Source organism: Cheilinus undulatus, linkage group 3, assembly GCF_018320785.1.
Source record: "Cheilinus undulatus linkage group 3, ASM1832078v1, whole genome shotgun sequence".
Classification (NCBI taxonomy): Eukaryota; Metazoa; Chordata; class Actinopteri; order Labriformes; family Labridae; genus Cheilinus; species Cheilinus undulatus.
Genome location: NC_054867.1, coordinates 3,119,071 through 3,133,313, shown reverse-complemented (window position 1 = coordinate 3,133,313; position 14,243 = coordinate 3,119,071). Strand labels below are relative to the sequence as shown.

Genomic DNA, 14,243 nt, shown 5'->3' with positions numbered 1-14,243 from the left:
ACCTTTGGCTCATTTCACACACGTCCTTTCCTACTTTCTCTCCATCCACTGTCCTATCTAAAAACAACAACATCCCAGAATAAATCCTTCATCAACTGCATTGCTTCTGTACCTTTTTAGTTAATATCCTCTTGGTCTGTACATGAAGGGAATTTCTGTTTGTGGGAAATTCAATTTTTTTAAAGTCAGAACTTAACTATAAATCTTCTTGCAGCATCACAACCAATCCGGACGTACCTGTTACACTGCTGCATGATGGAGATTTCCTTGATGATCTCCTGCAGATCAGACTCTACAGGAACCTGTTTGATGGCCACAATCTCCCCGGTCTCTTTATAATGAGCTTTAAACACACAGCCATAAGACCTGCAAAGACACAGAGGGTTGATACGATGTGACAGCTGTTTGTTTTACCTCTGTATGTGCATGAACTTATTGGAAATAATTCTCCCAGTTAAACGGCAGGTTTAACAGCAGGATAGTTCCTTGAGACAATCATGATAAAGTGCTTATTCCTCTCAAGTGTTAAAAAGATAGCTGTAGTTCAGACCTACATTTTAGTCCTTAGAGCACATTTAGAATTTAAGGAATGAGGAGAGAAGAGGTGGGTCTGTTGATTCTGCTTTGAACTGCACGAACTCATACATCAGACAGCCAAATTTTACAGTCAATATCCATCCATTAGCTATCTATACTGCTCGTCTCTTTGGGGTCACAGGGGACTATAGCTGATCCTAGCTGTCATTGGGCGAGAGCCAGGGTAGACCCTGGACTGGTCGCCAGTCAGTCACAGGGCTGACATGTATTTAGATTTATTTAACCAGGAAAGCCTCACTGAGATCTCATTTACAAGAGTGTGGCAAGACAAGCAGCCGCACATTCACAGAGTTACAAACATGAAACATTAAAACATAAAATCCTGAATCTGAATCCTGAGTAGTGCACTCATTCTATCCCACAATGCATTTTGAAAAGTAGTGAACAACCGTTGTCACTAGCCCAGTAATATTTACCATCATGCTTAGTGGTCACTGCTCTCAAACATGACGGACGGCTGAGAGGAGCACAGGAACACATGAAAACTTTATTTTATACTTTTTGTTTGTTGGTTTTAACCAAATCTGTAAGAAAATTTTGAGGATTTTAAACGCAGTATTTCTGAGGATTACAAGACATGAGACCATTATCTTTATGCAAAAATAAGTTACATTACACACAGAAATGTACACTACTTTGCCACTGAAGACACAAGCTTTTTATCTATTATTATTTTTATTTTGGGGGGAAAATACATCACATTTAGGGTCAGTTTTCAGTGAAATTCTACCGTTAATTTCGATCCTCAGCCATTGTCATCGAAATAAGAGCCGTTGTTGCTAACATTTTAATTGTGGGACGGCAATGATGTCATTTCCTGCAGCCAGAGCAGTGTCCAAAATCCTTTTTGTGTTTTGCAGTTGAGTCCACTATAGTCCACTATAAGCTGCTTACTGTACAGTGGATAGGGAGTAGGGAATGAGTAAGTGGTTTCAGACACAGCCATACAGTACATTTTCCTGCAGAAGATTCCAGGCTGCAGGAGCACATGAAGGGACCAACAAGCAGATGCATTTAGGGATGCACCATGTTAGATTTGCTAATTAATCTGAGCTGATACCAGTATTGATACTTATATTTAAATTTAGTTTAGACTGAAAACTTCTGTCCTTAAAAACACAATCTAAAGTTTAAGGATGAACAAATTAACTTTTTCTTCATTTCATCAGCTGTAGCTCCATTCATCCAGGATTTCACCCTGAGTCTTTCCCTTGTTTCATGATTTTTGCTGCATGTCTAACACAGGACAGGACAGCCTGTTGCGGAGGGACAGGAAGACAGTATCAACAGACATCTGTGTTTGACGTGATCACGCGAGGTCGCTGGCAGGTCAGGAGGTGTGTGGTCTCCAGTGATCTGAGTCTGGCTGAGTTATCTAGACTCAAAATTTGTGTCTGAACACTCTAGAGATGTTGGAATCTGGTTGCTGTAAACGTGAAAACACTGAGATCTACACGTGACTGAATTCTGGATTTAGACTGTTAGAAAGTTTTTCACCTCTTTCCAGGCTGGGTTTAATGTGGGCGGGGCCAATATGTAGACTGGTGATCTCATGAGCCCCTAGTGGGGAATGATACCGCCCCTCTAACACTACAATCTAAAATCACAGAGCAGTTCATCTCAGTCCAGTCTGTTGTTAGCTGATGTCACTACCTGAGATTTGAGCCAGAAAACTGACTTTGTCTCTTCTGCTAAGGTCAACAAAAGGTCAAGAGGCAGAACTATGGCGTGAGTGCTTTCCTCAGTTCAGATTGTAACATTTTTTAAATCTGAGAGAATCGTATTTCTCCTGAGTGGGCGTGGCTTCAGCTCATTCAACAGACACGCCCACACCATCCTGGAGCAGATTTTACTGCCTCATTTTTCATGATTTTGACGCTTAATTTTATAAACTTGGAGAGGTTTTATTTGACTATTTGACCTGGGGATGCATAACACAGTGAGCTGTCACACAACAAACCTAAATACTGATTTATTTTCACTTTACAGGGTCTTTAAGATTTGGAAATCGTCAAGTGTGTGGCCGGCCTTTGAGAAAGACTTCATCCAAAAACTACTTCAGACTAAAACTACAGAAACTTATCTGTTTGTATGCTGATATAAACAGTCACCGGGATCCTAGGAAATCAATGAATTTTTTTCCCAAAATTACTTTTTCCCCATTTCAATTTTTTGGATGTTTTTTTTAACTAACACTTATTTAATATCAGAGAGAGTTCCCATTTATGTAAGCGAACACAATGTCCACTAATTAATTTCAAAATAAAATTACATTTATTCAGATTCAGTTAGACAAGACATTTTTGTTAGTTTGAGTAAAATCCTTCAAATTATTCCTGACATCATGTTCATAAGACAAGCTTTAAAGAAAGGCATGAATATGAGGCTCATGACCTTGACCTTTGGCCTCCATACCTTAATTGAATCATCCTTGGGTTGTAGTGGACAAGTTTGGAGGATATCCCTCAAAACGTTCTTGAGAAACCTGTGTCTGTGGCCAACCCACAGAGTCAGGGGTCATCTATTTGTGGCGTTAGGGCAGAAAGTCTTCAGCTGTTGATCCGTAAAGGATAAAACTTCTCCAGCCTGCTCTGCCTTTGGTAGAATTTTCCTTCTTTACCATCGTATGAGCCATGGACCCAAATAAAACTAGACTGTTTTATAAATTAAAATTTTGAGGTTGAATTTTGAAATTTTTGACCATAAAGTAATGTTACTTAAGGCTGTTAATTCATCTTTTTTATGTTATGTCTATCTGAAATTTGTTGTTTCTCTTCTAAGAAAAAGTTTTTGAATAGTCCTTTAAGTGTCACAGAACAGTTTGGTGATGATTTGCTTCTGTCTCGAAAAAAACTTCAGAGAGAGTCTGGGAGGAAAGTTACCGCCGAAACAAGCAGACACAAAGTCAATCAGCCGCTTAGAACAGGAAGTGCGTTGAGAAACAGGATGTGAAGAGGCAATGTTTATGTTGATTGGCACCAGAGAGGGAGGAGCCAAACAACGAGAGGGAGAAATGAGGCAGAGAAAGAGAGAGAGAGAACGAGGAACAGAGAAAGTAGAGAGGACAGAAAGAGGAATGAAGAATGGATTAATATAAATGTGATTTGAATACAGTCAGACATAAATAAGGACCGCATGGTGTCAACCACGGTCTCTCAGACTCACCCTTCACCCAGCTTCTCCAGGACATCAAAGACTTCCTCTGGCTGCTTGGTGAGGCTGTCCTCACTCAGCTTCTTCAACTGTCTGTAAGCACACAGGAACGATTAGGGTCATCACAATACAAGAAGTCAAACTTTGATTCAATACCAGGAGAGATTAAATGATAATAACACCTGTTTCTATACCAGTGACAAAAAAACAAGTCCTAGCAGCCATATTTGGTATTTTAATTACCAAAATCTCAAACAAAGTCCTGCACATGTCTTAAAGGCAACCTTTTGGAAAAATTAAGGCAGGGCTCTCTTGTTTTTCTTCTTGAGGCAGCTTTTGGCAAGAGAAATAACTCGTGATCTGATGGCTTCTTTCCTGTGTAAGGTCAGGACCAGACGGCTTAATAAATAAAACGCAGATACAAATTTGACTCATCCCTCTTTTGGGTGCAGCCTCCTCTTCTAATACAAAGTACTACCAAACTTAAAAGAGGAGACAGAAATAGTCTCAGTGTGAAATAAAAATAGATCCAAACGTGTCCTAGATGCAGTGGGTGACTGGAGAGATTTAGGATGACTACAGGAAAACAAAGAGAAACTGCTGCTCTCACTAATGTTTCTGATGAACCTGCAGTCTCATTTCTGGGTTTTTGAGAAATTCAGCTCATCTGTTGATGTTTTGATGCATCCATTATCTAAACTGCTCATCCTAAATTGGATCTCAGGAGGCTGGAGCCAATTCTTGCCGTTATTGTTAAACTGAGGACAAAGGATCCAAAGATTGGCATGTGGAGACAACGAGCCAGACAAGCAGACATGACCTATGGTCAATGTAGTAGTGATGCATGATAAGTATATATTTCACTAATACGATAATCAATAATGTCCTACTCCTGATGGCCAATAGCTGATCAGAACTGATATTTTTGTTTTCTGATTGTTGATTTCAAAGAAAACTTTATTTTTTTGTATTAATGCACATTTAGGGGTAAGAGAGGTTAATATATAGAGAGCAGAGATATTTAAAAAACAAAGAACAGTTCTGTCTTCACAGCTGTTATCTATAATTTTTTACTTTAACTCGTACCAAACAAGGTACATCATTAACTAAGAACCCACACTCTTTGGTTTTAGAGAGGATTTTTTTCACTTGTGCCAAAATAAAGTTCACGACAAACTGTCAGTCAGGTGTTTCCCTACTAAAACACGGGTGGTAAAAAAAGTAGAGCTAACAGCATGTTGCTTATTTATCTGTAGCTAAAACACATCAAGGTAAATAATAACAGGCTGTCATTCTTAGTGAACGGAGAGGTTTGTGGGGGCGGCTGTGATATTTTAAAGCCAGAACTAAGAGAGACCATGTTTTTCTGTGTTGCTATGTCAATAAAAATGCTGTTGACTGGTTAGACTGCTGTTATTGTTGATCAGACTGTGAATAAAACCACATTAGGACCATGTCTAAGAAGTAGCAGCAGATTGATTCTGTCATTAATAGATTTAGCTTTTGGCTCTTTGTAAAACACTCTGCAGTTTCAAACATCTGCTAAATCAACGCTGGGCCTGGTATTAGCCTTCGGCTTGCTCCTACTGCAAGCAGCTAATGCTAGCAGCTATTGCTTCATCATATTAGCCCGACATTAGGATGACGACTCTTATGTGACTGATTAGATCGATTGTGTTAAAACTTGAGGACCTTTGTCTTCTCTTCAGGATCTTTGCAGAGCATGTTTCACAAACACAATCATGTTATCCTCTGAAACACTGAAAAACTCCCACACTAGTACAGCGAAGTAGATGAAGACTTGTAAGGCCACAGTTTAGTCTGCACAGCAGATGCTTCCTCTTCTTCTTCTATTCTAGGGCTGAACGACGGGCCACACACCCCAGCGCCACCTACTGTTTATGAATGTGCTGTCTCATGAGGAGTACAAAAAGTTCCTTTATTATTTTATGGGTGAAAATGTTATCATCAGAGTAATACAGTTTTACAAAATATTTGCAATCTTGTCAGATAACTTATCGGTACTGACAATTATCATGCATCCCTACAATGAAGAGTCATAACAAACTGAATAAGCATGTGTGTAGCGATTAGCTCAGATGTAGCTATAGTCTCACTACAGTTTTATCAGACAAGAGCAAAAAAGTCACTCTGGAAGCTTCTCTGCAGAGATGTTTTAACACTTCTCCCCACTGGCCTCAGTATGACTTTTATCCACCAACAAGCTCCACCTTGCTTGTCAAGCTCAGGTTGCTCTGGTTGGCCCATAATGAATGTGACAGACAAAACATTCATCCAATCACCTTCTGAACTTTTTTTCTTCCAAAACATCCTGCCCTTCCCAAAACTTTGTAGGGAGGTTTACCAGATGAATGTGAAATCATTCCATGAAATGGATAAATGAAACAGTCTGACATGTCAGGTTATATTTTTTCCATACCACCCATCCTTAATCAGGGCCCAGACTTTAGTAACTCTTCATGCTGTATATAGTGAGTGCTTACATTTCAATGAGGTTAATGTTTACATAAGGTCAAGTCAGCTAAAGGAGCATTGAAAGGGGTGTGGCTTAAACCTGTAAGTTGAATTATAATAGAGGGTATCCTAAAGTTTTAACAGCCATCTCATTCTATGTGTGTCTGTTTATAACAGAGCCACGGCCATATAACCCTCTCTGAAGCTTCTACGCTGTCTTTCACTCTCTGTCTCTCTCATCCCAGACTTCAGAGTGCCTCAACTTCAATCCACAAGCCACAGAAGACACAGAGAGCATAGCATTGAAATGCTAATGTACTGTAGCAGCCCATAATCTTCATTCTAACGGACTCTGAAGTTAAACAAATGCATGTGTGGATCTAAGGACAGGATGCTCCAAATGTTTAGATTTCTATATTTAAATAACCGACACTTTCTCCTCCAGGCTCTCTTTTTCTGGATTGTATTTCCATGACTTCTATTTTGGATTTCTGGCCACAAAATGAAGATCTTCCTTGTGCTGATTCAACAAACTTTTCTGAAGACCATCTCTGCTCCTTTACTGGGGCTTTTCCACCGTGGAGAACCACATCGACCCGTCTCGACTCTGCTAAGACAAAACTAAAATGTGATATGGAGAAACTGCCAACCACTGATTGGTCAGAGATCATCATCTCTAGGACGGTCAAGAGTGGGATGTCCGACACAGGAATTAACCCCCCTGTTTATCAGCTTTGTCCTGGTGTATAACTTTGGGCTTCAGAAAAGATGTTAGAAGAATACTTTTTCTCACCTTGTAATATCTTTATGAACATTTGAGGTGTGTAGTATTAGGACATAAGTAAATATAGTATTCTCCACCTACATGATAACCATGCTCTGAACATAAACCTCTTAAATTTGGCTAAAAGCTCCTCTCTTACATAAACTCTATGAGGAAACTCTGGATGAGTGAGCAGACCTGATAAAAAGAGAGCAGTGTGTTTTACCGTCATCCTTCTGATAAGTTCACAGAATAGGAACTCTTCACTTCCTACTCCATCAAACGGAGACACACTGACAGCAAACAAACACACAAACTGACACTAACTTCTAATTTTAATCTAGTGCAGCCATTTTATCCCACCAAAAACTACAAAGCAGAGTTTCAGCTCTTATTTCCAGCTGTATTATCTGGTTTCAAGTTTGATTATTTCAAATATTTGCATTGAATTCTGCCTTTTCCAGAAGTTAATCTTCTTTAAAATACTTGTTCTTGGAACAGAAAAACTATCAGCTTTCTCAAAGCTTTGGCAGCACAGATCTCTTTCCAGTCTGCTGATCTCACATGTTGCACATATTTTAATTAAACACAGCCAAATCTAAGATGGGTTTACATCTCAACATTTTAAGGAGGGGCTTGTCGGCCTCTCTGTTTGGTTCAGGGCTGTACTGACCTATGGCAAAAGCTATGGCATAGATTCAGTGCATAAGTCTCGTCATGTGTGAGACTAACACTGGGGCCCCAGGGACGGCCAACCAGCAGAAAAGGGACATGCACTGATGACCTGTGCCGATGTATGTCAAATGTGGAAAACAGACAACTCTAGAGTTCATGCTGTTGTAAATGGTTCAGGAGAATAATATTTCTTACATGATATAAGGCCTCCTGTAACAACTTTAGCCTATTGCTTAAGGGCTCTTTAGGTCGGCTGGTCCATCTTTGTCTCTTTATTCCTACAGACAGTGACTGTGAGTGATGCAGGTAAAACCAGAGCAGAGACACGGCAACGTCTCCTCCCCCCTGACATGTTCTACATCTTCAATCAACCTGTGGACGTTTGTTCCTCATCCAGGCTGTCTGGACATTATTTACTAAAAATACTAAACTCTGGTTATAACTAATGGTTTTAATGAAATTTAAAATATGAACGGTGTGATAACCATGGAGGAATTTTATCACAGTTATCATTAAAACCCATGACAGTTTCATTTCTAGAACTAACACATACAAACAGTGTCAAGGGCTTGAGGCAGGGCTGTATGTGAACTTTTTTTTTAAAATAGCACTGCTGATACAGAGCTTGATAGTCCTGTAGCACAATATATAAAATGTTTGATGCATCTCTAAAACCAACAGGTAACCAAACAATATGCTTAGTAAGTGAATGTACATTAAAAAACTAAGCAAAAACAGCCTTAATCACAGCTCTCCATTAATGTCTACTGAAGCAAACATCCAATCACTGGTAAAGATTTTAGGGTGGAGCAGAGAGAAGAGACACTGACGGTTCATCTCCTCATCCTAAACAAGAGCAAGCAGGATAACTTTACAGGAGTGTTGGTGCTCAGAGATGATTAGAGAAATATGATTTGGAATTCTTGAAACGGATCAGAGAGAGAGAGGACGAAATGAGCTCCATGCTTGCTGTTTGCTGCTGCAATCCTTTAGTTTGTATGCACCATTTTTTGGGAGTTTAAGGCAGAACTAACAGAACTATGTGAGCTGACCTCTTTTTTCTGTGTCCATCCTCATTACTTAGACTTCAGGTGTCTTTAGGTGTCTGACTGAAGTTTGTTTCTTTATTCGTCCTTACACTGTTTTTAAGGATTAAAGTGTGAGGTCTGAACTACTTTCACATACATGGGTATTGATATCGGCTAAAATTAATTTGTAAATATATATATAAATATATATTATCCATATTGGATAAACTCCAATATTGTGTATCCCTGGTCAAAACTAAGAAATGCAATAAAGAAATAGTTGTATGTTCTAATGTGGGATATATTTTGTTATTTATGGATTTCTTGCAGGCCAATTCAAAATGACCAAGGACCACACTCGGCCCACAGGCCATAGTTTGGACACCCCTAATATATCTGATGATACTCAGAGTAATAGGAAAACGTTTTCAACATTATAAGACGTTCATTTAAAACAGTAATAGTTTGATCCATACTGTTCTATCACTGTGGGTCCTAATGTTAATAGTTAATGTATATGAGCAATTCTCTCTATTCTCTGTAAGCCAGTGTAATGTTAACATCAGAAACATTGGAGTTCAATGGTACAAATTAAACCTGTTAACAAAAAATGTCCTAAACAATACACATCAAGGTTATGCAGTCTGGTGCTGTACTAATCTACCCCTCCATCCTCCAAACCTCCAATTCCCACATACAGTGAACGCGCCGCGAACCGCCTGCGAATCGTGCTGCTGAGCACATCGCTCCCTCTCTTGTCTATCAGAGCATTTCCAAAGCCAGCGCTCCACACCGGCTGCAGTGCGTGCCTGGACCAACACTTTGCTCCGCTTCGTTTGAGACACGCTGCAGGTTCATTTTCATCGCCAGCTGCTACCAAACCAGGTCAATACCCGTCGATCAGAAAGCTCCAAAAGGAAGTCACATGCATAGAACACCCGGTTCTTTCAAAATAAAACACAATGCACAGACTTTTGATCATAAATCATCACTATATCAACATTAAGTCTCATCCTGCAGCGAGAGCATAGGGTCACCGAGAGGTCAGTGGGTCACAGAGCTACAACGACGCCACTGACGAGGAAAAGTTAACTTTTGAGGAAATTTAGCCAAAGAATTTCACATAAAACCACAGAACCTTTAAGCAAAGATTAACCTTTTAACTTCCTAATGTACTCACCCAATGGGGGAAGCAATAATATCATGGACTTATACCAGAAAGGATGATAAATTAGCCCCAAAAGTAAAATAGTTCACTGTTGACTGTCCTAACCTACTAAAATATTGACTAAAATCATGCTAGAGCAGTTATTAAGTAGTTTATACTAATTCCCTTTGATAGGAAAAGCATACACAAGCCTTTTTAGTGCTTTATAAGTGAAACAATTAATTTAATAAGAATAAAACTGATAGATTATTTACTCTTCATTTCATCCTTTCAGATGAGGTGTACATACCAAACTATCTAAACTCTTCCTGTGGCCTGATTTTTCAGCCTGTGGTTTTACACTCTTGTTGCTATGGTAACCCAACTGCCAATCCACAGCTGTCAAACAAAACATACACTGTGTATAAAAAAACAGCAGAAAATGACAGAAAATAAACCAGAAGAAATGATTGGAAAATCAAACAGATGCAGGAGCGTCTACGCCTGCTCATTTCAGTGCACAGCTCAAATAAAGAGGGAGAGATGTAAGAGTCTGAGGAGACTTCACTGATGGGACACTGATGATGGGGATTCAGACGCTTCAATAGAAAGAACAGAAAGGTTTTGACTAAGTGTGATGTTGATCTTTGAAAACACAAAGAAGGCCCTGATTCGGCTCTCCCACTAGAACGAAAGCATCAGTCTAGAAACTCAAACCTATAAGGCTACTGATGCCCCTGATGATATCAGCATAAAACATGAGCACAAAATCCAATCAGCGTTTAGATTTCCTGGAATAGATTGTTAATGGTTAATCCAATCTCAAAACTACCGTCCAGAAAACATTTTTCTATTTTTCGGGGTCATGAAGAGAGGCAGAGTGAAGGCCATGTGTGATTTTAATCTACGACTGAACTACAGTTGGTGAACAGTGTTACTCTGGAGATGTCAAAGTCAAAGACGGGATTACATAAAAACGCCTCATGGAAACAGGAGTCCTGGGTGAACGCTGTTCAAACCGCCGGCTACACTGGAATTACAGAGAAATCAAGATTCGTTCACAGCGGTATCCTGTATCAGACGGTTCCCAGGTTAGTGAAAACAGAGAGGGATGGTACAGTAGAAGACCTAATAACAACAAAAAATTCAGATTTCAGAGTTCAGACATGCAGAAATCGACACAGATCTGCAGGAATATGAAGAGAATTGAAGGGGCCACTGAGTTTTTGTTTTGTCCTAAACCAGAGAATATTACAGGATCGAATGACTGACCCTTAAACTAAGGGGATCTAGTTCATCTGTTATGTTTAGAGGGGGCATTCACAAAAAGAGAAACCTCTTGTCAATGACGAGTTAAATGTAGCTGAAGATGTACATTGCAGCACACAGCAACGATGTCCAGAGGTGCTTTCAACTTGTTTTTGAAACATCATTTTAGCATGTTTGGATGCCAAGCGACGATGATAGAGTAAACACAAACAACAATCGAAACCAAAAAAAAACCAAACAAACAAAAAAAAAAAAAAACAATGAAACGGACAAATTAAGGCAGTATAGGAGGGTTTATATTCTATTTTGGCTTGCACGTATCGTTGGGCGGAAGTTGTGAAGCGGCCTTATTTTCCACCGGAAATACGCCACCCCCTGCCGTGCATAGAGCCCATTCTGCCTCTGATCTGTAGAAAGCAGGGACCCCAGGTTTGACAGGGTGCAGAGAACACACTAACATGATTTGGTACCAGATTTAGGAAAGGCAAGCTTGGACAGAACTAGACTAAAATGTTTTTGAGTTTTTGTTGACTTAAACTAGACTAAAACTAAAAAGGGAGATGACTAAAATGTGACTAAAAGACATTTAAGCTAAAGACTAAGACTGAGACTAAAATTAAAAATTACTGCTAAAATTAACACTGGTTAAAAGGGCACAGCTATGCTCTAAGCCACGGGTGTCAAACTCAAGGCCCGGGGGCCAAATCTGGCCTGTGGAATGATTATATCCGTCCCATAAGATCATATCATGTTTGTATTCTAACTGGCCCACCAGTATGAGGTCTGCAGATTTCCTCCTGTATACAAATGTCAACTTCAACTTGATTATTTAAAATATCTTTGTTAAGTCATAAAAATTTGAAAAATTAAAGAGTAAGAAAGAGTTCATAAAAAGTCAAGAATGTGTGTGTGTGTGGGGGTGTGTGTGTGTGTGTGTGTGTGGGGTGGGGGGATTAATTTGTGTTTTATCTCATATTTTCAATTTCGCATCTCAAGATTACGACTCAAACTTATAATTTTGACTTTTCATTTCATGATTTGACCTTTTCAACTCATAATTTGGACTTTATGTCACATTTTTATCTTTTAGATTCCCAATTTTGAATTTTAAGTCATATTTTTACCTTTTCAGCTCCTTACTTTGGCTTTTCAATTCCATATTTTGACTTTTAAAAAAAAACATTATTTTATTTTTTTCTCATATTTTGGCATTTTAAACGAATAATTTTACTTTTTAAATCATATTTTGACCTTATACACTCCCAGTTTTGAATTTAAGTCATAATTTAAACTTTTTAAGTCATCATTTTGAATTCAAGCACATATTTCAACATTTTCAACTCCTAATTTTTGGCTTTTTAATCCCATATTTTGACCTATCAGACTCACAATTTAAAATTTTAAGTCATATTTTGACTCTTAAACTCATGATTTCAAAATTGATCTCATATTTTCACCTTTCAAATGTATGATTTCAACTTTCTCTTCATATATTTGCTCTTTAAAAGCATTATTTTTCTATTTTTAATATCCTGTTCTGATCTTTTTAAAAAATAAACTGGAATTTTTATTTCAGATTTGAGCCTTTAAACTTAACATTTTAACTTCTTTGTATTTCCAAATGATTTATCATAACTGCTGTTTTTCCATATTTATTACTGGTGAAAGTGAGGTTGACAGTTATGGTTTAATGTTGACCCTGCTAGGCCCTCAGGTTAGACCTGAATCCTGAATCCTGAATCCGGGCCCTGCTGTGATTGAATTTGACGCCCCTGCTCTAAGCTCAGTACTGGACTCCTCAAGACTTTTGTTTTTCTTCATCTGTCTAGCTGCTACGTGATCTGCAGGACTGGGTATCTGTGATAATGATCAGCTCCATGTCAGGTAAAATCCATGTGCAGAAAAATATCCCTTTATTGTAAAGTACTCAATGTATGTAGACATTTTCTGATGAAAATTGCAGCGTACAGGTCCATTTAGAGCTGTAAAGTACTAACTTTCCACCGTTCCCATTCATTCCCAATGTCTATCCCCACTTTCTGACCCCCATCAACATTGATGATGATATGGATAACAACCAGTTAACACCACCAATACTCCAATACTAGGTGTCTATGTCTTATATTTTGTTGCTGCGGTATAAGAGCAGGTATTGATATAGTTTGATTTTTACTAGAAACACCAATCTGTATGTATGTATGTTTAAATATATGTCTACTTTCTCTGAGCTGATTCAGTTAAACATAGAGAGATTAAAGCAGATAAATCTAGATTTACAGACAGATTAAGGGCTTTAAATAGGATCAGCAGCTTTGATAGTGAGGGATTTGACACAACACCCCAAGACAACAGCTACACATCTCTGATACAACATCATGTAATCCTGTGTTATACAGGATTACACAACCATGTTAGAGTGTGACATGTAAACCAACATGATCTATCTTCTGGAGACACTGACAATGGCATGAAATTAGCATTAATGTTAATGAAGAGGTGTGGTAAAGTTGGCTTCACACTGCCTGTCAAAATCAGGAAGATGAGCTGATAATGAAGTTGTTTAAATGTTTTTGTTGTAATAATTTAATTGTCAGTTGATTACAATACTCTTTCTACGGCTTAGAAAAGTTGTTCATTCTCCTAAACACACTAAAATGCTTATTTCATCCTGTTCAGATCATCCAAAGACCATCAGACAGATAAAATCAATGAGGATGTCACATCTTTAACATCCTTAGCAGATCGTTACCTTCGAGGGTGATTCCTCATCTGGACTTTGTCCTTGTTCTCCATCTTGTCCTCCTGGAAACCCTCGGAGTCCTTCCAGTAGTCTGTGATGAAACTTGACCGATCTTGTCCCCGTTTCAAACTACACAGTCTCCGCAAAAACTAACACAGGCGGCGGTGAGCTAACGGCTAACAGGCTAGCAGCAGCAGCTAGCAGGGCAGCTAGCCCGTTCAGTTACAACAGCGTCTCTTTAACCGCTGCTTTAACACACATAACGACCGTTTATATTTTACTTAAAAAACATTTGAAATGTGGAAAAACTTCACCCAGCCGATTCTCCGCCGCTGGGTTCATCCTCCCCCCGTGTCCAGACAACTTTAGACTTGTTTGAAACACCGCTCGGCAGGC

The 14,243-nt window shown here is 38.9% G+C and overlaps 1 protein-coding gene across 2 annotated transcripts in view; it reads right to left on the bottom strand.

Annotated features, from left to right (window-relative positions):
- LOC121507545 (serine/threonine-protein kinase 4-like) overlaps window positions 1–14,243 on the bottom strand; it is a 64,536-nt gene extending 50,293 nt beyond the window's left edge. The window contains exons 1-3 of one of the 2 annotated variants that reach the window (XM_041783966.1): window positions 13,857–14,243; window positions 3,763–3,843; window positions 238–366 (exon numbers count right to left, since the gene is read on the bottom strand). In XM_041783966.1, the coding sequence (XP_041639900.1) occupies window positions 238–366; window positions 3,763–3,843; window positions 13,857–13,900 (254 nt within the window). In that variant the 5' untranslated portion in view covers window positions 13,901–14,243. Of the gene's footprint in view, window positions 1–237; window positions 367–3,762; window positions 3,844–3,993; window positions 4,114–13,856 lie in introns of those variants that run through there. The other variant, XM_041783967.1, reaches the window with a different exon arrangement.